The sequence below is a fragment of the Bos indicus genome, chromosome 8 (genome assembly GCF_029378745.1).
Source record: "Bos indicus isolate NIAB-ARS_2022 breed Sahiwal x Tharparkar chromosome 8, NIAB-ARS_B.indTharparkar_mat_pri_1.0, whole genome shotgun sequence".
NCBI classification, from domain to species: Eukaryota; Metazoa; Chordata; class Mammalia; order Artiodactyla; family Bovidae; genus Bos; species Bos indicus.
Genome location: NC_091767.1, coordinates 98387108 through 98411280, shown reverse-complemented (window position 1 = coordinate 98411280; position 24173 = coordinate 98387108). Strand labels below are relative to the sequence as shown.

The following is a 24173-nucleotide window of genomic DNA, read 5'->3' as shown; positions in this document are numbered from 1 at the left end:
CATTATTTCCCATTTGTACCTTAGCAATCATGAAAAGAAGGGACTGTGGGTATTCAGGAAATCCAGAGATAGTATTTCCCTTGAAGGTCTTCCATCTTGCCTACTTAACTTGGAAATCTAAATTCAGTATATCTCTGCTGCTGCTAAGTCGCTTCAGTCGTGTCCGACTCTGTGCGACCCCATAGACGGCAGCCCACCAGGCTCCCTCGTCCGTGGGATTCTCCAGGCAAGAACACTGGAGTGGGTTGCCATTTCCTTCTCCAATGCAGGAAAGTGAAAAGTGAAAGTGAAGTCACTCAGTCGTGTCCGACTATTAGCGACCCCATGGACTGCAGCCCACCAGGCTCCTCCGTCCATGGGATTTTCCAGGCAAGAGTACTGGAGTGGGGTGCCATTGCCTTCTCTAAATAATTGTAATTTCTGTGAGGTAGAATACCAAAGAACTCTAATATGCACTAGTGGCTTGACCTTGGTGGAAAATAGAAATTAAATCATAAGGCAGTTATATTTTTTACATTAACATACCAAAGTAGGAACAATGAGAAAAGACCATTCTAAACCAAAGTGATTGAACTTGAGACCTCCTTTTTTGGCTTTCACTCCCATTGTCTCTGTTGGAAATGTCTCTTTTACCTCAGGCAACTTTTTGGGTTCCAGTTTTCCAGCAGATTATAAAGTATCCATACCAGCTTTTGATAGAATTGTAGATTTATTATGAAAATAGTAAATCCATGCATTGTCATGGGCCACAGACTCAAAGGACACAGGCATACACCTGTTACCAGGGATTCCTTCCTTCTAGAGTTTTGGCCTTTCATGAGAAAGTGTTACTAGCAGGCACACTTGCGTAACTAAATGATGCTTTTATAATGCTTCATTGTCTTTCGTGTAATAAGGACGAGTGAAAGAAGATAACTAAAATTTGATATCACTAGATCCTAGAAAGAGAATATGGTGATTCAACTGAAAACATGAAGACATATCCCACTGAAGATGGTTAATTAAATGGAAAGGAGGCTTGCTTGTGATTTCTAACATTTCTCTTTGATTCTTAGGATTTCTCTGTCTCTGGTCTCGTTACCCATCTGTCCTTGCATGTTGTCTCTTGTTTCCATTTGAGGTGTTATCATATTTATCATACTCATTTTTTAATTCCCAGCCTCATAATCTCAAGATACCTGCCATATCAGTGTCTGGTTCTGATGCATGCTCTGACTCTTCAAACTGCATTTTTATCCCTTTTTAAAAATGCCTTGTAATTTTTTGTCAAAAGCCTAATGTGATACCTGGGTAAAAGGAAATTTGATCAGAGGCCTTTAGTGATGTGATGAGGCTGGGGTTTGGGTAGGAGGAGACGTGTTCTCTAGTCCTGTGATTAGGCCTCAGTCTTTGAGTATGTGCTTCAGCTGTGAACTTCACCAGGGCTTGTCAGTTTTTTTCACCCCTCAGTAGGACAGGAAAGTTAGAGTGGGCCAGAGTTGGGTATTTCCCTGTCCCGACATTGGAGGTCCTGGTGAAACCTTCTTTGATTAGGCTCTGGCAAAATATTTTCTCTTGAGAGCAGGTCTTGTTAAAATCAGCATGCTTTGGGTGTATTTTCACGTCTCCTTTTTCAAACTTCCCCCTGCTAGAAATATGAGGATATTTCCTCGCATTCACTATGAGAAATTCTCTTAAGGCTCCTGGAGGTAAGAACTCATAAAAATGTAGCATCTCCCTAAGTATGGACCCCTATAGAGTTTTTAACTCTTGGTCTTGTCTACAGTGAGTGATATTAGCTAGAGAAATTCAGTCTTTCAACCCTATGTGTGATGTTTGCTAGTTTTTGGCAAAGGAGTTGTTTGTTCAATAGATGTGAGAAACTGGTAAGCCTCTTATTGGATTTGGCAAACTACAACCTTGGGGCCAAAGCTAGCTGACCACCTGTTTTATAAATAAAGTTTTATTGGAACATAGCCCCACCAGTTGTTTATACATTGTGTGTGGCTGCTGTTGCACTTAAAACAACTGTTTGAGGACTTGTAACAGTCTGTCCCAAAAAGCCTAAAATATTAACTGTCTCACCTTTTATGGAAAAAAAATTGCCAATCCTCCCCATCTTGGGTTGAGAAAATTCTCTTCTGTTTCTGGTTCTGAGACTCTTTAATCATGAATGGGTATTAAATTTTGCCAAATGACTCTTAAACTAAGATAGGGTGAATTGCATTGACTTTTTTTTTTTTCCTTCTTTTTTTATTGAAGTATAGTTGATTTACAATGTTGTGGTAATATACAGGAAAGTGATTTGGTTTTATATGTGTGTGTGTGTGTGTGTGTGTGTGTGTGTATACATTCCTTTTTTATATTCTTTTCCACTCTGGTTTATCATTGGATACTGAACATGTCGACAGCTCTGTGCACGATGCAGTAGGACCCTGCTGTCTATCCATCATATGTAATGGCTTTCCTCTGCTCGCCCCCCTCCCGCTCCATCCCTCGCCTCCCCTCCTTGGCAGCGGCACACCTGTTGTGTAAGTGTGAGTGTGTTTCTGTTTCATAGATAGGTTCATTGGTGTCATATTTTAGACTCCATATAAGTGATACCATGTGGAGTTTGTCTTTCTGACTTTGGAGTATGGTGATCTCTAGTGCATGCATGTTGCTGCACATGGCATTGGTTCGTTCTTTGTCATGGCTGAGTAGTATCCCATTGTGTATGTGGACCACAGCTTCTTCATCCGTGCATCTGTTGATGGACATTTAGGTTGTTTCTGTATCTTGGCTATTGTGGATAGTGCTGCTGTGAACAATATGATATATGTACACATACACAAGAGAGTTCCAGAAAAACATCTCCTTCTGCTTTAGTGACTATGCGAGAGCCTTTGACTGTGTGAATCACAAGAAATTGTGGAAAATTCTCAAAAAGATGGGAATACCAGACCACCTGACCTGCCTCTTGAGAAATCTGTATGCAGGTCAGGAAGCAACAGTTAGAACTGGACATGGAACAACAGACTGGTTCCAAATAGGAAAAGGAGTACGTCAAGGCTATATACTGTCACCCTGCTTATTTAACTTCTATGCAGAGGACATCATGAGAAACGCTGGGCTGGAGGAAGCACAAGCTGGAATCAGGATTTCTGGGAGAAATATCAATAACGTCAGATATGCAGATAACACCACCATTATGGCAGAAAGTGAAGAGGAACTAAAGAGCCTCTTGATGAAACTGAAAGAGGAGAGTGAAAAAGTTGGCTTAAAGCTCAACATTCAGAAAACTAAGATCATGGCATCCGGTCTCATCACTTCATGGCAAATAGATGGGGAAACAGTGGCTGACTTTATTTTTCTGGCCTCCAAAATCACTGCAGATGGTGACTGCAGCCATGAAATTAAAAGACGCTTACTCCTTGGAATGAAAGTTATGACCAACTTAGACAGGATATTAAAAAACAGAGACATTATTTTGCCAACAAAGGTCCATCTAGTCAAGGCTGTGGTTTTTCCAGTAGTCATGTATGGATGTGAGAGTTGGACTATAAAGAAAGCTGAGTGCTGAAGAATTGATTCTTTTGAACTGTGGTATTGGAGAAGACTCTTGAGAGTCCCTTTGACTGCAAGGAGATCCAACCAGTCCATTCTAAAGGAGATCAGTCCTGGGTGTTGATTGGAAGGACTGATGCTGAAGCTAAAACTCCAATACTTTGGCCACCTAACGCTAAGAGCTGACTCATTGGAAAAGACCCTAATGCTGGGAAAGATAGAGGGCAGGAGGAGAAGGGGACGACAGAGGATGAGATGGTTGGATGGCATCAGCGACTCAGTGGACATGAGTTTGGGTGGACTCCGGGAGTTGGTGATGGACAGGGAGGCCTGGCATGCTGTGGTTCAAGGGGTCGCAAAAAGTCGGACACGACTGAATGACTGAACTGAACACGTACACACGTAGGAAGGAATATTATTCAGTCAAAAAATAATGAAAAATTGGTGCATGCTACAGCTTAGATAAAACTTGGAAAGATTATGCTGAATGAAATAAATTAGATATAAAAGGACAAATATTGTATAATTCTACTTACGTGAGGTACCTAGAGTAGTCAGATTCATAGAGACACAGTAGAACGATGGTTGCTGAAGGTGGGGGGTAGGGAGAGAAGGGATTTATTGTTTCATGGATATAGAATTTCCTTTTTGCAAGGTAAAAGTTTTGTAAATTGGTAGTAGTGGTGGTTTCACAACAATGTGAATTTGCTTGATGCCCTTGAACTATACATTACATGGCTAAAAGGGTACATTTTATATTGAATTTTGCTATAGTCAAAAAAGGGGAGGAAAAAGGAACAAAGAACTGATGAATCTTTAAAACATGTGCTTAATAAAAGAAGTCAGGCACAAAAAGTCACCTATTATATGGCTCTTTTTATATAGTATATCCAGACTATGCAAATCCAGAGAGACAAAAAGCAGATTAGAAGTTACCAGGGGGTGAGAGGAGTGGAAAATACGGCGGGATTGGTTAATGGATATGAAGTGTATTTATGTAATGATAAAAAAAATTTTGAAAGTAGGGAGAGCTTGTGATTACACAACATTGTGATATAGTGTGTATACACTTTAAATATGTGTATATTTAAATATACACTTTAAATATGTGTATATTTAAATATACACTTTAAATATAAGCGTATATTTAAAATTATACACTTTAAAATTATTCATTGTGTGTTATTAATATATGAATTTTATGTCAATAACACACACACACATTGCCGGTCAAGCAAAACACATATACTGTGTTTCTTTGGGACATATGGTATAGGCCTGAAATGATCCTTTGGGGTCTGGGAAGAAAATGTTTATTTAGCCTTCTTAGTTAAAAGTAACTTATTTAAAGTAGTATATACGTATATAGATTGTTTAAAATACTAAAAGCAAATACAAGAAAATAAAAACACCTCATTCCTACCACTCATGCATCAGTTCAGTTCAATTCAGTCGCTCAGTCGTGTCCAACTCTTTGTGACCCCATGGACTGCAGCACGCCAGGCCTCCCTGTCCATCGCCAACTCCCGGAGTTCACTCAGACTCACGTCCATCGAGTCAATGATGCCATCCAGCCATTTCATCCTCTGTCGTCCCCTTCTCCTCCTGCCCCCAATCCCTCCCAGCATCAGTCTTTTCCAATGAGTCAACTCTTCGCATGAGGTGGCCAAAGTACTGGAGTTTCAGCTTTAGCATTGTTCCTTCCAAAGAAATCCCAGGGCTGATCTCCTTCAGAATGGACTGGTTGGATCTCCTTGCAGTCCAAGGGACTCTCAAGAGTTTTCTCCAACACCACAGTTCAAAAGCATCAATTCTTCAGTGCTCAGCTTTCTTCACAGTCCAACTCTCACATCCATATATGACTACTGGAAAACCCATAGCCTTGACTAGACGGACCTTTGTTGGCAAAGTGATGTCTCTGCTTTTGAATATGCTATCTAGGTTGGTCATAACTTTCCTTCCAAGGAGTAAGCGTCTTTTAATTTCATGGCTGCAGCCACCATCTGCAGTGATTTTGGAGCCCAAAAAAATAAAGTCTGACACTGTTTCCACTGTTTCCCCATCTATTTCCCATGAAGTGATGGGACCAGATGCCATGATCTTAGTTTTCTGAATGTTGAGTTTTAAGCCAACTTTTTCACTCTCCTCTTTCACCTTCATCAAGAGGCTTTTGAGTTCCTCTTCATTTTCTTCCATAAGGGTGGTGTCATCTGCATATCTGAGGTTATTGATATTTCTCCTAGCAATCTTGATTCTAGCTTGTGCTTCTTCCAGCCCAGCATTTCTCATAATGTACTCTGCATAGAAGTTAAATAAGTAGGGTGACAATATACAGCCTTGACGAACTCCTTTTCCTATTTGGAACCAGTCTGTTGTTCCATGTCCAGTTCTAACTGTTGCTTCCTGACCTGCATATAGGATTCTCAAGAGGCAGGTCAGGTGGTCTGGTATGCCCATCTCTTTCAGAATTTCCCACAGTTTATTGTGATCCACACAGTCAAAGGCTTTGGCATAGTCAATAAAGCAAAAATAGATGTTTTTTTGGAACTCTCTTGCTTTTTCTATGATCCAGCAGATGTTGGCAATTTGATCTCTGGTTCCTCTGCCTTTTCTACAACCAGCTTGAACATCTGGAAGTTCACGGTTCACGTATTGCTGAAGCCTGGCTTGGAGAATTTTGAGCATTACTTAACTAGCGTGTGAGATGAGTGCAATTGTGCGGTAGTTTGAGCATGCGTGCTAAGCGCTTCAGTCGTGTCCGACTCTGTGTGACTGTTTCTTTCTAGAGTTTCCTCTCTCCTCTTTGTCTTCCCTACTCACACCCATACACAGGCACGCACGTGCATGCATGCACACACACAATACACATAGATGTACTTTTTCACCAAAATGAAAGTATACTGTTTGTAAATTTGGTTTGTTTTGCTATAATCTTCCTCTCTCCATGTTGACACATTTTAATTTATCCAATAATGAAAAGTTAAGTTCCCTCAATATTCCAAAGCTGTTTATAGTAGATCGATACAAATTAGATTCCTCCTGGGTCTATGTATTGCATTCATTATCTTACGTTCTTTAAATCCCTTTTTATCTAGTTTATACAAACCTTTTTTTATGATAGAGATTACTTGAAGAAATCCAGCCAGTTGTCTCTTATTTCATCTTTTAAAAACGTGTTTTGTTTTATGTGCTTTTTAAGAACGTAATTATATATTAGGGTACATAATCAAAAGTTCTTAGTGGTAAGTATGTAAGCATCACAAATGGCTTAAAGACTGTAGGATATACATGTCTACTAATTTCAGTTTTTTATAGGTTTGAAGTTGTTTGAAATACAAAGAGAAAAAAATAAGCATTTAAAAAAAAAAGGTTTGGAAGGTTACAGTTCTAGGCTACCCTTTTTTCAAAGTGTGGTCTTGTTAATTCAGGAGCCCACCTAAATCTCCTGAATCAGACTTGGAGGTGCAGCTGGGGAAATGGGCATTTCTAACAGTCTCTCTCGTGGTTTCAGTGCTCAGGGATGTAGAGAGATGATGTTCACCTTGTGTTTTGTGGTCATTTCGAGAATTGACACTCATTTGTCTTTTACATCAGCATCTATCAAGCATCTGCTCTAGGCCAGACCCTATGCTGAGAACTGGGATTGTGAGCAAGAGAGGCAGCTCTTTGGGTACTTTTGCAGTTTGATACGGTGGCATCTGACACGCTTGCCCCATTAACCTGTTATCTTCCTTAATGTTCCCTTGTCAGGACCATGAAGAAGCTGTGCTCGTGCTGTTAGAAGGAGCTGCCTGGGAAGAAGCTCTGAGACTGGTAAGAGGCCGTCAGAACTCCTCCCTGCCTGAGTGCTCAGCAGGGGGGCACAGTGTCAGCCGGAGTCCCTGGTCTTCTGAGGCTTCCGAGGTTTGGTAGAAGTAGTTCAGGTTCTGGTCGAAGGATAAGCAGTGCTTTTTAAATCATTTAAATACTTTATTCTTGAGGTGTGGAATTAGTCCTCTAAACGTGAAATGTTACTGATTTTTACTGCAACGATTTGGGTTTTCTTTGGCCGCCTTGTAGGCCTGTTCCTCTGGAAAATATCCTGGTCGCCTCTGAAAGTGATCCATTCCCTAGCATCTTAACTTTCCAGTGACTTGAAGTTTTCCTGCCTAAAATTATCTTATTTTTCCTTTTAGGTACACAAGTATAACAGACCAGATATTATAGAAACCAACATAAAGCCTTCCATTCTAGAAGGTGAGGGTTGTATTTTAGAAAGAATTCCTGATTTGGAAATATCAAGACTGGGGGGAGAGGGAGACGGGAGAGGACTATCTTTGCTGTTACATCCTTTAATCATGTCAGTGATGAACGAACGCATTTTATTGAGTCAACCAGAGTTCTCCCCTGGGTGAGATCATTGAATTCTGACCATGGTTTTTAAATGTGCTATGTTAAATGGGCTTCCAGTGGTAAAGAATTTGCCTGCCATTACAGAAGACATGGGTTTGATCCCTGGGTCGGGAAGATCCCCCTAGAGAAGAAAAATGACAGCCCATTCTAGTATTCTTGCCTGGGAAATCCCATGGATCGAGGAGCCTGGGAGGCTACAGTCCATGGAGTCATGAAGAGTTGGACAGACTTAGTGTCTAAACAGTAGCAATGATGATGTTAAATAGTCACACATGAAATATTTGAATGTTAAAAACCTGTGGGTAAGATACAATTAAAAATTTTTGCATTGGGGAATAGTTGGTAAACTTCCATATGAACTATTAGATAATATCATATCAAATGGTTAATTTTCTGCATTTAATAATTGAATTGTGATTATATACATAATATCCTGATTCTTAAGAGAGAAATGCTAAAGTATTTAGGAGGGAAGGATTGTATCTGTAACTTCCTCTCAAAGGGTTCCACAAAAATAATTATGTGTGTGTGAGAGAGAGTGGAGAGAGAAACAGAGGAAGCCAAAAATATAGAATAATATTAATAATTGATAAATCTAAGTGAAGTATGTGTGTGTATTCATTGAACTGTTGCAACTTTTAATAGGTTTGAACTTTCAAAATAAAAATTTTTTTTACAATAAAAAGAAGGGCTTTTCCTATGGCCTTGTGGTTAAGACAGCTTCCAGTTCTGGGGGCACAGGCTCAATCCCTTGTCGGGCAACTTAAGATCCTGTATGCTGCACGGCATGTCCAAAAAAATAATAAAAATGAAAAGGACCTTTGCAGAAGGTTAATCAATAACAGATGAATGTTAATCAGTTCTAGAATACTCTAGTGTACACTGTAATTCCTTAAATGCAAAGTGTAAGAAGAGTAGGATGTCAGTTTGACGTATAGACATCTTTGGGAGTAGAGGTTGCTTTTAAGCCCTGCACAGTCTACCCTGTAAGTAATGTCTAGCCTTTCTGACATTAACATGCATTCACATTCTTACCCTGTCTGCTCTCTACTACCCTGTCCAACTTAAAACTGGGAGAGTTCTCTGTGTATCATTCTCTTTACGTACTCCTGCCTGGGTCCTGGAAGCATCCTCCTGGGCCCTGTAACAATCCTTCTAGCTCACTCTTACTTGAATTTTTTTCCACTAATGAGAACCTAGAAAAATGCTGACTATTCATCAGCAAAGACCGAATACTTATAGGTTTAGGAAGCATTTCATGACTTTCTTCCTATTTTTGTTAACAGCTTCCTGTACACTCCTTTTATTTGCCAGTCCTCTCTTGCGTTAGATATTAAAGACTCTTATTCAGGTGATTTTACAAGTTTAGTGGTAGAGTGTTTTCTAGGATGATGTTGATGAACTTTAAGATCTTGTACCTCAATCTCTAGTTCATTCTCCAAAAGCATTGTTGGTTAATTCTCTGTTAAATTTAAAGAAAAAAATCTTACTTGAAAAACTTGATAACTTGTTTTCTTTTCATTAAGCTCCAACTCCCTTGCTAACCCCTCACTCTAGTTTTTTCCCTTTGCTTAAACATGTTTAAATTATTTTCCATCTGCACCCTCAGCCCAGAAAAATTATATGGCGTTTCTGGACTCTCAGACAGCCACATTCAGTCGCCATAAGAAACGTCTGCTGGTGGTACGAGAGCTGAAGGAGCAGGCCCAGCCCGTGAGCCTGGGTGAGTGCCTGCCTGGAGGCAGTGCAGCTGCGGGGGTGCTGGGGGCAGCGTCACACTTGGTCTTATTAGCCGCTTCCTGTGCCTCCTGCAGTGAGGTTACTGTGCCAAGTGGAAGTCTGAGGCCTCTGTGAAGGGCGTGTGTGTGTCTTTGTCATGGGTACTGGTCTACCAAACGCTCCCCACTCACCCAGCCAGGGGAACTGACTGTGGTATTTACAGAATGAATCCCCTCATCTCCAGAAGTTCCTTTGCTTTAAGAAAAGAATAAAGACGTTTGGTAAAGTGCTAGCTTACAGTAGTAAAATTGTATTTCATATCTACTGGTGACTAGTAGTTACTGCTACCTTGATTTCAGTCTGTTGAGCACAAGGAGAGCACCTCCTTTTTTTACTGAAGAATAGCTGATGTACAGCGTTGTGCCAGTCTAGTGACTCACTTGTACACATTTGTGCCCTATTTTAGATCAGCTCTGTACTGGTTTTCCTACCTCATTAGAGGTGACCTGGATAACTAGGGTTCATTTACCCTGCTGAAGGTGAACCTTATCTGCAGGGAGTTTTCAATTCCGTGTCTGGTTCTTCTTTTCTAGATGATGAAGCACCCCACGGTCCAGAGTCAGATCTCTTCTCTGAAACCAGCAGTGTCATGAGTGGCAGTAACTTGAGTGGCAGATACTCTCACAGTAACTCTAGGATATCAGCGTACGTATCATGTGCATTCAGCACGCTGACCGTTCCCTGAGGATGTGGAGAAAGGGGAGTGAAGAGGTCAGTTTTCCGCCAGGACAGTGCAGCAGGAGGGGGAGGACTGTGGAAGTTGTGTAAGGACCTTCCCAGCGTGTCTGAGAGATCAGACTTGACTTCAGGTGTTTTCTGCTGCAGCTTCATGGCCTGTGTGTTTGCCCGTTGCTAATAACGGCACTTACACTGGGTACTCAGTTTATATTTGACATCTGATTTTATTCATTTAACAAATATTAAGTGACTATACGTAATGTGTAGGCATTGAAAAACTAGAAAGATTATAAAGCAAAGCGAGTTCACACTTCTTCAAAGTTCAATTGGTCAGAAGTGTTTACTGAACTAGCTGCAGTGGATATTACAGAAACCTTTTAAGGAGATGTGAATTAATAAGAATTTGTAGACTTACCTGGGAAACAGAAAACAATGCATGATGATATATTTAAACCAAATGGTGTTTTAGGAATTTAGAGTGGACATCTGTGGGATTCGGTGGGATAAACAGAAACTGTAGGAAAGCCACCCAGACTGGGCTTTTGGGAGTTGGGATGAGGGTCCCAGATGAAACAAATGGCATAATTAAAGACCTCTGAGGCAGGAAAGAATGTGGGGTTCATTTATACATTTTATGATATTCAAATTCCAATCTGATATGTCTGTCTTCTTACTTAAATTTAATTTTGTTGCCTTTAAATTTATTTGCTTTTTACTACAAAATTGAAGCTGATTGTTCTCATTATTCCAGCTGTGATTATCAGATGTAATCTCATTTTATTCTGTATCTTATTTTTTTTTATTTTTATTTTTTTACTTTACAATATTGTATTGGTTTTGCCATACATCAACATGCATCCGCCACAGGTGTACACGTGTTCCCCATCCTGAACCCCCCTCCCTCCTCCCTCCCCATACCATCCCTCTGGGTCATCCCAGTGCACCAGCCCCAAGCTTCCTGTATCCTGCATCTTAATCAAAACTTCAAGGCCCGGCATCACTTTTTAGGGCTTTCCTTATTATTTCCTGCCTTTTCGCTACCAGTTGAATTTCACGTATCATTTTAACACCTTGACCATTTTCCCCAAAATACAAGCACCATCTGTATATACCCCGGTTTCCCCAAAAGTTGGTGACCATAGTTATTGCTACATTCACTTTAATCTGCTGAGCACAAGGAGAGTCCTCTTTTTCTTTATTGAGGCATGATTGACAATGTTGTGACGATCTCAGCTGCACAGCACAGTGATTCAGTTATACACATATATGCATTCTTTGTTTCTCTTTTCTTCCATTGTGGTTTATCACAGAATATCGAATATAGTTCCCTGTGCTATACAGTAGGGTGTTGTTTATCCATTCCAGTGTAGTACTTTGCATCTACCAACCCCAAACCCACAGTCCATGCGTCTCCCTCTCCCCCCCTTGGCACCCACAAGTCTGTTCTCTGTCTGTGAGTCTGTTTCATAGGTTCATTTGTGCTGTATGTTAGATTCCGTGTATACATGACACCCTAGTTCTTTCTCTTTCTGACTTACTTCACTTAATTTGATAATCCCATTTGCATCCATGATACTGCACGTGGCATTGTTTCATTCTTTTTATGTCTGAGTAGCATTCCATTGTGTGTATGTACCACGTCTTCTTTATCAAGTCATCTGTCAGTGGATCTTTAGGTTGTTTATGTCTTGGGGCTGTTGTGAGTAGTGTTGCTATGGACATAGGGGTGCATATGTCTTTTGGGTTAGAGTTTTCTCCAGGATATGCCCAGGAGTGGGATTGCTGGATCATATTGTAATTCTCTTTTTAGTTTTCTGAGGGACCGCCATACTGTTTCCATAGTGGCTGTACAAACTTACATTCCCACCAAGAGTACAGGAGGGTTCCCTTTTCGGCACACCCTCTTCAGCATTTGTTGTTTGTAGACTTATTAATGATGACCATTTTGACTGGTGTCAAGTGGTACCTCACTGTAGTTTTGATTTGCATTTCTGTAATAATTAGTGATGAGCATCTTTTCACATGCCTGGTGGCCATCTATCTGTATGTTTTTTTTGGAGAAACGTCTATTAAGATCTTTAGCCCATTTTTTGATGGGGTTGTTTGGGTTTTTTTGTTGAGTAGTATGAGCTGTTTGTGTATTTTGGAAATTAAACCCTTATCTACTGCATCATCTGCAAACATTTTTCTCCCATTCCGTAGATCGTTTTCTTTTTTTTTTTTATGGTTTCCTTTGCTGTGCAAAAGCTTGTAAGTTTGTTTACTTTTGTTTTTATTTCTATTGCCTTGGGAGACTGACCTAAGAAAGCATTGGTACAATTTATGTCATAGAATGTTTTGCCTATGGTGTCCTGTCTTAATTATGTTTAGGTCTTTAAGCCATTTTGAGGTTATTTCTGTGTACAGTGAGAGGGTATGTTTTAACTGCATCTGTTTACATGTGGCTGTCCAGCTTTTCCAACACCAGTTGCTGAAGAGGCTTGTTCCCGTTTTATATTCCTGAGTCTCTTGTAGAAGACTAACTGGTAGTAGGTGTGTAGGTTTCTTCCTCGGCTCGCTCTCCTGCTCCACTGAGCCACATGTCTGTTTGTGTGCCAGTGCCGTGCTGTTTTGATTCCTGTAGCTCTGGAGTGTGTCTGAAGTCTGGGAAGGCTATGCCTCCTGCTTTATTCTTTTTCTTCGGAATTGCTTTAGCAGTTCTGGGTCACCTATGGTTCCATAGAATTTGGAGATTATTTGTTCTAGTTCTGTGAAACTGTCATGGGTCATTTGATAGGGATTGCATTACATCAGTAGATTGCTTTGACTAATATGGCCATTTTAACAATGTTAATTCTTATAGTCCAAGAACATGGGATTTCTTTCCATATCTTTGAATCATCTTCAGTTTCCTTTCTTAATGTTTTATAGTTCTCAGTGTATGAGTCTTTAATCTCCTTAATCGGGTTTATTCTTAAGTATTTTGGTTTGGGGACTGTGATGTTGAAAACTATTGTTTTTTTACATTTCTTTTCTGATATTTCATTGCTATTGTAAAGAAATACAACCAATTTCTGATGTCATTCTTTTATCTTGCTATTTTGCTGAATTCATTTATCAGATCTAGAAGTTTTTATGTGGAGTCCTTCAGTTCAGTTCAGTCTCTCAGTTATGTCCGACTCTTTGCGACCCCGTGAATCGCAGCACGCCAGGCCTCCCTGTCCATCACCAACTCCTGGAGTTCACTCAGACTCATGTCCATCAAGTCACTGATGCCATCCAGCCATCTCATCCTCTGTCGTCCCCTTCTCCTCCTGTCCCCAATCCCTCCCAGCATCAGAGTCTTTTCCAGTGAGTCAACTCTTTGCATGAGGTGGCCAATGTACTGGAGTTTCAGCTTTAGCATCATTCCTTCCAAAGAAATCCCAGAGCTGATCTCCTTCAGAATGGACTGGTTGGATCTCCTTGCAGTCCAAGGGACTCTCGAGTCTTCTCCAACACCACAGTTCAAAAGCATCAATTCTTCAGCACTCTTTCAGCTTTCTTCACAGTCCAACTCTCACATCCATACATGACCAATGGAAAAACCATAGCCTTGACTAGACGGACCTTTCTTGGCAAAATAATGTCTCTGCTTTTGAATATGCTATCTAGGTTGGTCATAACTTTTCTTCCAAGGAGTAAGCGTCTTTTAATTTCATGGCTGCAGTCACCATCTGCAGTGATTTTGGAGCCCAGAAAAATAAAGTCAGCCACTGTTTCCACTGTTTGCCCATCTATTTCCCATGAAGTGATGGGACCAGATGCCATGATCTTCGTTTTCTGAATGTTGAGCTTTAAAAGCCAACTTTTTCACTCTCCTCTTTCACCTTCATCAAGAGGCTTTTTAGTTCCTCTTCATTTTCTGCCATAAGGGTGGTGTCATCTGCATATCTGAGGTTATTGATATTTCTCCCAACAATCTTGATTCCAGCTTGTGTTTCTTCCAGTCCAGTGTTTCTCATGATGTACTGTGCATATAAGTTAAGTAAACAGGGTGACAATATACAGCCTTGACATACTCCTTTTCCTATTTGGAACCAGTCTGTTGTTCCATGTCCAGTTCTAACTTTTGCTTCCTGACCTGCATACAGATTTCTCAAGAGGCAGGTCAGGTGGTCTGGTATGCCCATCTCTTTCAGAATTTCCCACAGTTTATTGTGATCCACACAGTCAAAGGCTTTGGCATAGTCAGTAAAGCAGAAATACATGTTTTTCTGGAACTCTCTTTCTTTTTCAATGATCTAGCAGATGTTGGCAATTTGATCTCTGGTTCCTCTGCCTTTTCTAAAACCAGCTTAAACAACTGGAAGTTCACGGTTCACGTATTGCTGAAGCCTGGCTTGGAGAATTTTGAGCATTACTTTACTAGCATGTGAGATGAGTGCAATTGTGCGATAGTTTGAGCATTCTTTGGCATTGCCTTTCTTTGGGATTGGAATGAAAACTGACCTTTTCCAGTCCTGTGGCCACTGCTGAGTTTTCCAAATTTGCTGGCATATTGAGTGCAGCACTTTCACAGCATCATCTTTCAGGATTTGGAATAGCTCAACTGGAATTCCATCACTTCCACTAGCTTTGTTCGTAGTGATGCTTTCTAAGGCTCACTTGACTTCACATTCCAGGATGTCTGGCCCTAGGTCAGTGATCACACCATCGTGATTATCTGGGTCATGAAGATCTTTTTTGTACAGTTCTTCTGTATATACTTGCCACCTCTTCTTAATCTCTTCTGCTTCTGTTAGGTCCATACCATTTCTGTCCTTTATCGAGCCCGTCTTTGCATGAAATGTTCCCTTGGTATCTCTAATTTTCTTGAAGAGATCTCTAGTCTTTCCCATTCTGTTGTTTTCCTCTATTTCTTTGCATTGATCGCTGAGGCAGGCTTTCTTATCTCTTCTTGCTATTCTTTGGAACTCTGCATTCAGATGCTTATATCTTTCCTTTTCTCCTTTGCTTTTCACTTCTCTTCTTTTCACAGCTATTTGTAAGGCCTCCCCAGACAGCCATTTTGCTTTTTTGCATTTCTTTTCCATGGGGATGGTCTTGATCCCTGTCTCCTGTACAATGTCACGAACCTCAGTCCATAGTTCATCAGGCACTCTATCTATCAGATCTAGGCCCTTAAATCTATTTCTCACTTCCACTGTATAATCGTAAGGGATTTGATTTAGGTCATACCTGAATGGTCTAGTGGTTTTCCCTACTTTCTTCAGTTTAAGTCTGAATTTGGTAATAAGTAGTTCATGATCTGAGCCACAGTCAGCTCCTGGTCTTGTTTTTTTGACTGTATAGAGCTTCTCCATCTTTGGCTACAAAGAATATAATCAATCTGATTTCGGTGTTGACCATCTGGTGATGTCCATGTGTAGAGTCTTCTCTTGTGTTGTTGGATGAGGGTGTTTGCTATGACCTGAGCATTTTCTTGGCAAAACTGTATTAGTCTTTGCCCTGCTTCATTTCGTATTCCAAGGCCAAATTTGCCTGTTACTCCAGGTGTTTCTTGCCTTCCTACTTTTGCATTCCAGTCCCCTATAATGAAAAGGACATCTTTTTTGGGTGTTAGTTCTAAAAGGTCTTGTAAGTCTTCATAGAACTGTTCAACTTCAGCTTCTTCAGCGTTACTGGTTGGGGCATAGACTTGGATTACCGTGATATTGAATGGTTTGCCTTGGAAACGAACAGAGATCATTCTGTTTTTTTTGAGATTGCATCCAAGTACTGCATTTCGAACTCTTTTGTTGATCATGATGGCTACTCCATTTCTTCTGAGGGATTCCTGCCCTCAGTAGTAGATATAATGGTCGTCTGAGTTAAATTCACCCATTCCAGTCCATTTTAGTTCGCTGATTCCTAAAATGTCGACGTTCACTCTTGCCATCTCCTGTTTGACCACTTCCAATTTGCCCTGATTCATGGACCTGACATTCCAGGTTCCTGTGCAGTATTGCTCTTTACAGCATCGGACCTTGCTTCTATCACCAGTGGAGTCCTTAGGGTTTTCCAAATATAGTATCATCCCTATCTAATGACAATTCCTAATGACCTTTCATTTCTTTTTCTTTTCTGATTGCTGTGGCTAGGACTTCCAATACTGCGTTGAAGAGAAGTACTGGGAGTGGGCATCCTTGTCTTGTTCAGATTTTAATGGGAAAGACTTAAGGAGAGACCCTTTTAAAACATCTCTAATTTCTAACAGGCGGTCATCTAAGAATCGACGCAAAGCGGAGCGGAAGAAGCACAGCCTCAAGGAGGGGAGTCCACTGGAGGATGTGGCCCTTTTGGAGGCATTGAGTGAAGTGGTGCAGGGGACTGAGAAATTGAAAGGTATATTTTCAATACTGATGATTCTTGCCAACATAAAAACCCTAGTAAATACATCACTTCAGGGCACATTCGTAAAACAAAACTTCTCAGCCCAGAGGCCTTTCTCATTGGCATTCATCTACCCAAGATGTGAAGGACGATCATTAAAGTCAAAAAGTTTACCCAAGGCCACACAGAGCCTAAACTGTTAAGCAGGTTTGCTCTGGGATGAAAGGTTAAAATCCAGTCCATCCCCTTCACTTGCTACATCATGGACTTGGGAATAAGTCTTATTAGTCTGGAGAAAGACATCTATTTTTCTATTTGGCCTTTGGGGAAGTTCCCTGGGAGCTTCCCAGATGGTGCTAATAGTAAAGAACCTGCCTGCCAATACAGGAGATGTAAGAGGTGCAGGTTCGATCGCTGAGTTGGGAAGATCTCCTGGAGGAGGGCATGGCAACCCACTCCGGTATTTTTGTCTGGAGAATCCCCATGGACAGAGGAGCCTGGTGGGCTACAGTCCATACAGTCAGAAAGAGTCGGACACGACTGAAGTGACCTAGCACACACGCATGCATCGCTGAAACCAGGATAGGGATTGAGGAGACACTAACCTCCTGCTTGGGCTGCCATGGGTTTGTTTTCTTTTTGTAGTAGATATGTTAAATTATTCTAGCTTTGGAGGAGAAAGGAGAAAATATGGAAGATATTGTGTGATATTAGATATTCTTTGCTTGGGAAAGAATCTCTGTTAGGATTCTAGCAATGGAGTTGGTATTACAACTTAACCACTCTCTCAAATTTCTTCTCTCTAGATGAAATATGCCGTATTTTAAAGATGCTCTTTCTCTTTGAGTTTGATGAGCAAGGAAGGGAATTACAGAAGGCCTTTGAAGATACTCTGCAGTTAATGGAAAGGTCGCTTCCGGAAATTTGGACTCTCACCCCCCAGCAGAGTTCAGCTACACCTGTAAGTTTTCCTCAAAAACACAATGTGCTTTTCGTGTTAAAATCGCTCACAGATTATTACTCTCATAGTGTCTTAGCAGTCAAAGCGAAAGATTTTCCTTTTCTTAAAAATACCACACAGTTAATTATCTTAGCAGCTGTTGGGAAGAAGATTTTGTGATTGACCGTGTAGTTCATCGTACACCTTGGCTTAGGTTGAGTTTGCTTTTAGTTCTCTTTCCACATGAAACCTCTGTCACGGAGAAGATAGGAGTCCGATGGTTGCCCCTGACCTTCAGTGAAATTGTTAAGGGTCGACTGGAACTGGCCCCTCACCTCTCTGTTCACACTTATGGATGGGATTGGAAGTCTTTAAAGGAAGCCCAGATAATGGCAGTAAATTTGACTTGTCACTTCTGTGTTATTATGACATGATTACTAATTATGTTAAAGCTGTTTGTGTCCCATCAAGAATTCTGATGTTTTGTCATCTATTTATTGTTTATATCTGCACAGTCTCTTACAGCTCAGGTCTGTTGCTCAGCGTTTTGCTTTTGATTCTGAAAGGCTGGTCTGTCTGTCGGGGTCCGTTAAGGACAACGGAAACCACAGCTAATATTTTATCAGAGCTTTTAATAATGGAACTGGCTAACCAAGTACTAGAGGGCCAAAAAGGCAGAAGGGGAGCGCAGAGAGGAACGCTGAGACAGTAGTGTGGGCAGCAGCTTTCACCCCTAGGGATGAAAGGACAGAAGAGTTTGAGATGCTTAGAATTTAGACGCTTGGAGGTAGGCCTTGCAGAGCCGGTTCTGGAAGCTCCGTGAAGCAGGGGCAGCCATCTCGTGCTGGTATTTCTGAGGGGGCAGATGAGGCTGGTTCAGAGTGCATAGAAATAAATGGAAACTGGAATGAAGAGATGCTGTGGGGTAAAGAGCCACTGTTGAGTGGAAGCAAGCAAACGAAGGAACAGAGCCCATCTCCTTCCTCTATCCAGCCTTGGGCTGTCTCTCCGTTGGCTGCTCTTGTTGAAGAATAACAGCCGTCAGAGGAGGGATGTTTTCTCAGGCCCACAGTCCCAGCCTCAGAAGCAGTGCACAGAAGGGTGGGTTTGGAGCTGAGACAGAGGCCGAAAGTCAACTCATAGCCTTATGAAATACATGAGCTTACTGGGTCTTGATTTCCTCCGTTATAAATGAGAATAATATTCTCTGGTATACTTCACTGAATGTTTTGAAGGTTACATGACAAGGTAGATACCAAAGCATTTAAAAGAAAAAACTAAAAGCAACTAAGAGTTAGCCTCCCATAAGCACTTGAATTTACTATCATAGGTATTTGCTAGAAGAAATGTGATCACCTTCAAAACTTGTGATTTTGAAGCTAACAATTTACAATGCCTCCCCAGGCCCTCCCTTATCTCATCGATTCAGATCATATTAACGCCTAAGATACCAGTTTAGGAGTCTTTTAGGGGAAATGACAGGAAAATTGTGTTTTTGCTCTGCTTGGTAAAGCATGGTCATGTCACGTGTGCAGGATACCATGGGTCCCAGGGCAGTGCTTTGAGCATGTGGATCGCTGCTGGGCGTGCGCCAGGAGGGGACGGGCCAGAGCTTAGTGACGGCAGGGCAGAGGGCCTGGCATGTGCCCGCTGAGGCTCCTGCAGGCGTGGGATTCCTATGAAGTCTCTTGTTCACCTTGAACACACGTGAAGCTTGCATTCTCCTCCGTTTTGTGTACATATTATTTTAATGTAAAAATTCTCACAAATTTTTGAGTACAGTCTGGTGCTCTGTGTATTCTATAATCTGTTATTGTACCCCTCCCCAGGGTCTGGCCCACTCATTTGGAAAGGACCAGGCGTTTATCACTGAGCTTTTCCTTTTCTGTTTTCCGCCCATCATTACCTTCTGGTAGACAGGAGATATCAGGGCCTGAATGGAGACGGGAGAAACTGTCAAATTAAAATGACATATATGTTTGATGTCGTAATGAAAATGGAGGGCTACTTATTGCTGCAAAGGTATTTGCGGTTATCAGAAGTATAAAATAATCTTTGCTGATTCAGTCTACTTTCTACTTAGGTTCTAGGTCCCAATTCTACTGCAAATAGTATCATGGCCTCTTACCAACAACAGAAGACTTCAGTTCCTGTTCTTGGTTAGTATTTTTCTCTCTAAATTATTATAGTACTAAGCAGAAGAAATATATTTTTGTAAGTGTTGAGGTTAGTAGTATAAGGAGAGATTGGGGAGTCACTGCAACTTTTCCTCTAAGTCTATCTGTAGTAAAATTAGCTTAATCCTTTAGTGTTAGGAACCTGGGCTGGGGGATGAGAGCTCCGGTGTGATATTAAATGTATAATTTTTAAAACTTGTTGTGACATGCCCACTTGTCAGTGCAGTGGCATATACGCATCCATACAGGTACATCACAGTTGAAGTTTGAGTCTAAACAGTCTAATTTGCACATACATTTTAAGAATTCTTCTGAATCATCAGTTTTGGATCTTGGCAGTTTTGCATTGTGTCTTGGGGACATTTTCACATTTCTTGCTTAAGAGCCAGACCTTTTTAGTCATCCTTAGGATTGATAGTATAATTTGAAAACAGATCCAAAGAAGGTTATCATTTCATCTGCATTTCCTATTGAATTATACGTAAAATGTTTCTGCTTATTTTGGGGGGTAGGGGGTTACATATTCCTCAAAGTTAAAAACCCTAAAGGCTTTCTTTTCAAAGTTGGTTAAAAAAACTTTTGACGGATCAGTTTGGTGCCAAAGTGTTTGCCCTTCATGTGGATCCTTCCAGCATGGTAACTTCTTTTCAGCTTCGAAAAGTTGGCAGTTTCTATAGTTGCTGTTTGCGTTTCTGGCATGTGGCAGGCAGCATTCTGAAAGTTTTTCATTTAAATGCTATATTGTGTTAGCATTTTGATGACATTTGAAGTAGGCTTTGTGAGAACCATGTCAAGTTTAACCTTAATGGTGTATTTTGCTACCAGGAATATACTTACCACCTTCCATACCAGCAAGCTCATATATCCAGACAGTTAACTGCTGTATCCCTAGGTCCCTTTCTTCCTGGAGGCTGCAGGCTGCTTCTGGTGTCAGTCCCAAAACACACACTGATTTCTGAGATGCTCACAGTTCATCCCAGAAGAGAGGCTCTTTGGTAATTAATCCAGGCTGTGTGGTGTTTAATCCAGCTGTGGTTTCTTGCCCCTGTTTTCCTCACTGCTGGCTTGATGCTGGCTTTCAGGTCAAGTCCAGTTACACATCTTTCCCTAGGGTGGTCTAGTTGGCTTTATCAAAGAGCACTTTCATTTCCCAGCTATGCCTTGAAGACTTTTAAAATTTTTAGGCTGCTCATTAGCAGCAGCCTCCAAATTTGTATTATGTATCATCAGCTCATTATGTATATTATCCATGTCCCTGTGTAGGAACACTGGTATAGACTGTGTAGGAAAAGAGAAGTTCTCATAACCCAAAACGGAGAAGGCAATGGCACCCCACTCCAGTACTCTTGCCTGGAAAATCCCATGGACGGAGGAGCCTGGTAGGCTGCAGTCCATGGGGTCGCTGAGTTGGACATGACTGAGCGACTTCACTTTCACTTTTCACTTTCATGTATTGGAGAAGGAAATGGCAACCCACTCCAGTGTTCTTGCCTGGAGAATCCCAGGGACAGGGGAGCCTGATGGGCTGCCATCTATGGGGTGGCACAGAGTCGGACACGACTGAAGCGACTTAGCAGCAGCAGCAGCAGCATAACCCAAAAAGGGGCAGATGAGCTACTCACAGAATCAGTGCCACTCACATATTCCTCGCCTGCCCCTGCCCAGCTAACACCACAGGGGAGCAGTGACCTGAGGGGCATTTTCTGATTGCTTCATGTTTACCATCCATGCAGCACCACGCAAGTTGATTCCAGGTCTTGCAAAAATGGAATCCGTTTCATAAAATGGATTCACGTTTTACCAGAGTAGTGCTTAAATCATAGACCAGTTGGACTTGTTATGGTTGATAGCAAAATTGCTTTGACTATCAAAGGATAAAGAGAAGTCCTTGGAAAAATTGGTAAAAGTCCTCAAAGTATTTTTATGAAATGACTTTCTTTGTGCTATGAAATTCAAACGTGGAAATATGAAACATGTCAGGGCTTGCTGTCATATAGTCTTTCAGAATAGTTTCTTTCCTGCCAATAAGTTAATAACGTGGTATTTATACTAAGAAAGAACCTCTTTACGTATTTTCTCATGTTTCTACTTATTATTTATTATTCCTACTTAAATAACTCCATAAACGTATCTGAAAGAGGGCCTGGAAGTTTTATCTGACAAATTTTCTCCAAGTATCACCTGCCTCTTCTAGTTATTTATTTATTTTTTAAAGTCTTTTCTGTCTGTTAGCTTTACTTACTGAAAACATGCCACCAGTTTTAAGTCTTAAAATTGAGGTAAATTTTACATACGGTGAAGTGTACAGATATTTTAAGTGTATAAAGTTTGATGAAATTTAATACATGTGTACAGCCTTGTCATCACCACAACCACCACACTCTCCCATTTGAAATACAAAATATTCTTTCCCTTTGAATCAGTTAGTGGGCATGTTTTTCTTCAACCCTCTCACCTGCGTGAAGTTCAAGTGGAATTCCTCTTTTTGGAGCAGGTCCTCTAGGTCATGTTTGCTCTGACCAGGAGGTTGTTAGGGTAACAGGAACATTAACTCTGCTTCTGAAGCTCATCTTGTAGGTGCAAAGCCCAGTCGCCTCGTTTTAGCTTAGAGCGATTGCCTCAGCTCCCACCAACAGGAAAGAGTGTGTCTGTTACAGCTTCTCTTTCCTTTCCTTTAGATGCTGAGCTTTTTATGCCACCAAAGATCAACAGAAGAACCCAGTGGAAACTGAGCCTTCTAGATTGACTGTGACCTCAGCTAGGAGGCTCTGGCAGAGAAAGCTGTCTTCCTTCTACTCCTCACTCCCCGAGGCCTGGCTTTGGAAACTAGGAAGAGAAGACCATCTACCTTAGCACTGGGGAGAGCTGCTCTGTATAGCGGATCTCGGCAGACACAAATTCTGTTTTATTTTGCATGTAACTGTAATCATTAGCAAGACTTTAAGCTTCAACCAATAGAGCATCATTTTGTGAAAGTTACTGTTCTTTTACTTAGTGCTGGTTGAGAGCATATTCCTGGTATTTATGGTAATCAGGACATTGGGTTTGATTCCCAGCTATGGATCTGAATCATATTGGGACCATAAACAAATCATAGAACTGATTTGTGTTAATTGGGAATAATATTTCGTGGCTTCTATCTCAAGTGTGAAGAAAAGTAAAATAATGTTTTAAAATTGTTTTATGTTCCTTGAGCAAAGCATTATATATAAACAACATGGCTATTAGTGGTCTCAACATTTGGTCAGGTTCAATCATTTAAATGACTTCTTCACCTTGAACTAAGCAGAATGAAAATTGAAATCTATTCTTTAATGTTCTGAGCTTTCCTACCTATGCTGACAGTAATATTTTACCAGGTCATGTGCTTCCAGTTACAACCAGCTTGAGCCTTCTGTCACTACAGTGTCCATAGGGACTGGTTTTACTGCCTGTGAATGTTCTGCTAGAATTAGCAGTATCAGCACTGAACAGTCGAGAATTTCTGAAACAGTGTTGTGTGCACTTGGGATGGTGAGCAGTGTGCATCAGGTGGCACGCGCAGTAGTGAGTTACTCCTTTTCCTCCGAATGTTGCTTCTTGTAACATAGTGTTTTTGTCAGTGTCTAGGCCATTTCATTTATTTTTCTTTATGGTGCTTAACTGACTTCTGTCTTTAAGTTATTTTCTTTGGAAGAAATGGAAATGTTTTCCCTTTTCGGTGAGTCTAGAAGAAGCTTAATTCATTTTGATAACAGTTTTGTTGCTGAGTTCTTGGGTAAGGCTAACAATCTCTTCCACGCTTTAATATCAGAATCAGACTTCTATTTCTCTATGTAAGCTAACAGTAAGTGCTGCTTTTGATCCTCAGAGTGTGGATATACCCAGAATTGTGTAACCAAATAAGCCTTTCCCTAATAATAATGTAAACTACAGAATCTAGGTGTGTTCATTGTACAGTTCAATTTTTGTGTGTCTGAAAATGTTCACAAAATAATAGAAAAAGAAGATCTGTAATTAAGTGCACAGCATCGAAAGGCTGCAAGTGCTTTGTGACTACTCTGTGGTGTGGATTACTGAACATGGTAACCTGTACGATGTTTTAATGTAGTGCTCTTGCTATGGATTATAGTAAAGGGATCCATGCTGATGGATTGGAAATAGAAGTAAACATGTCTTGATAATGGCGTGATTTTGCATGAAAATTCACTTTCCTTAAAATAATGTACTGAAGCAGCAAAAACTAATTTGTGTGAATACAAATTACTGTCACTTACTCTCATCTGAGCAAGATGGGATTTTATTCATTTGGAGAAGCAGCAGGTGGGAGCAACCCTTCCAAATTGAAGGGCAACGTCAAGGGGGAAATC

The 24173-nt window shown here is 40.9% G+C and overlaps 1 protein-coding gene across 1 annotated transcript in view; it reads left to right on the top strand.

Annotated features, from left to right (window-relative positions):
• Window positions 1-23995, top strand: part of ELP1 (elongator acetyltransferase complex subunit 1) — a 62939-nt gene extending 38944 nt beyond the window's left edge. Inside the window, exons 30-37 of the mRNA XM_070795234.1 lie at window positions 7276-7338; window positions 7701-7761; window positions 9527-9640; window positions 10230-10341; window positions 16592-16719; window positions 17514-17668; window positions 19731-19806; window positions 22503-23995. Coding sequence (XP_070651335.1) covers window positions 7276-7338; window positions 7701-7761; window positions 9527-9640; window positions 10230-10341; window positions 16592-16719; window positions 17514-17668; window positions 19731-19806; window positions 22503-22570 — 777 coding nt within the window. The 3' untranslated portion in view covers window positions 22571-23995. The remainder of the gene's footprint in view (window positions 1-7275; window positions 7339-7700; window positions 7762-9526; window positions 9641-10229; window positions 10342-16591; window positions 16720-17513; window positions 17669-19730; window positions 19807-22502) is intronic.
• The last annotated feature ends 178 nt before the right edge of the window (window positions 23996-24173 follow it).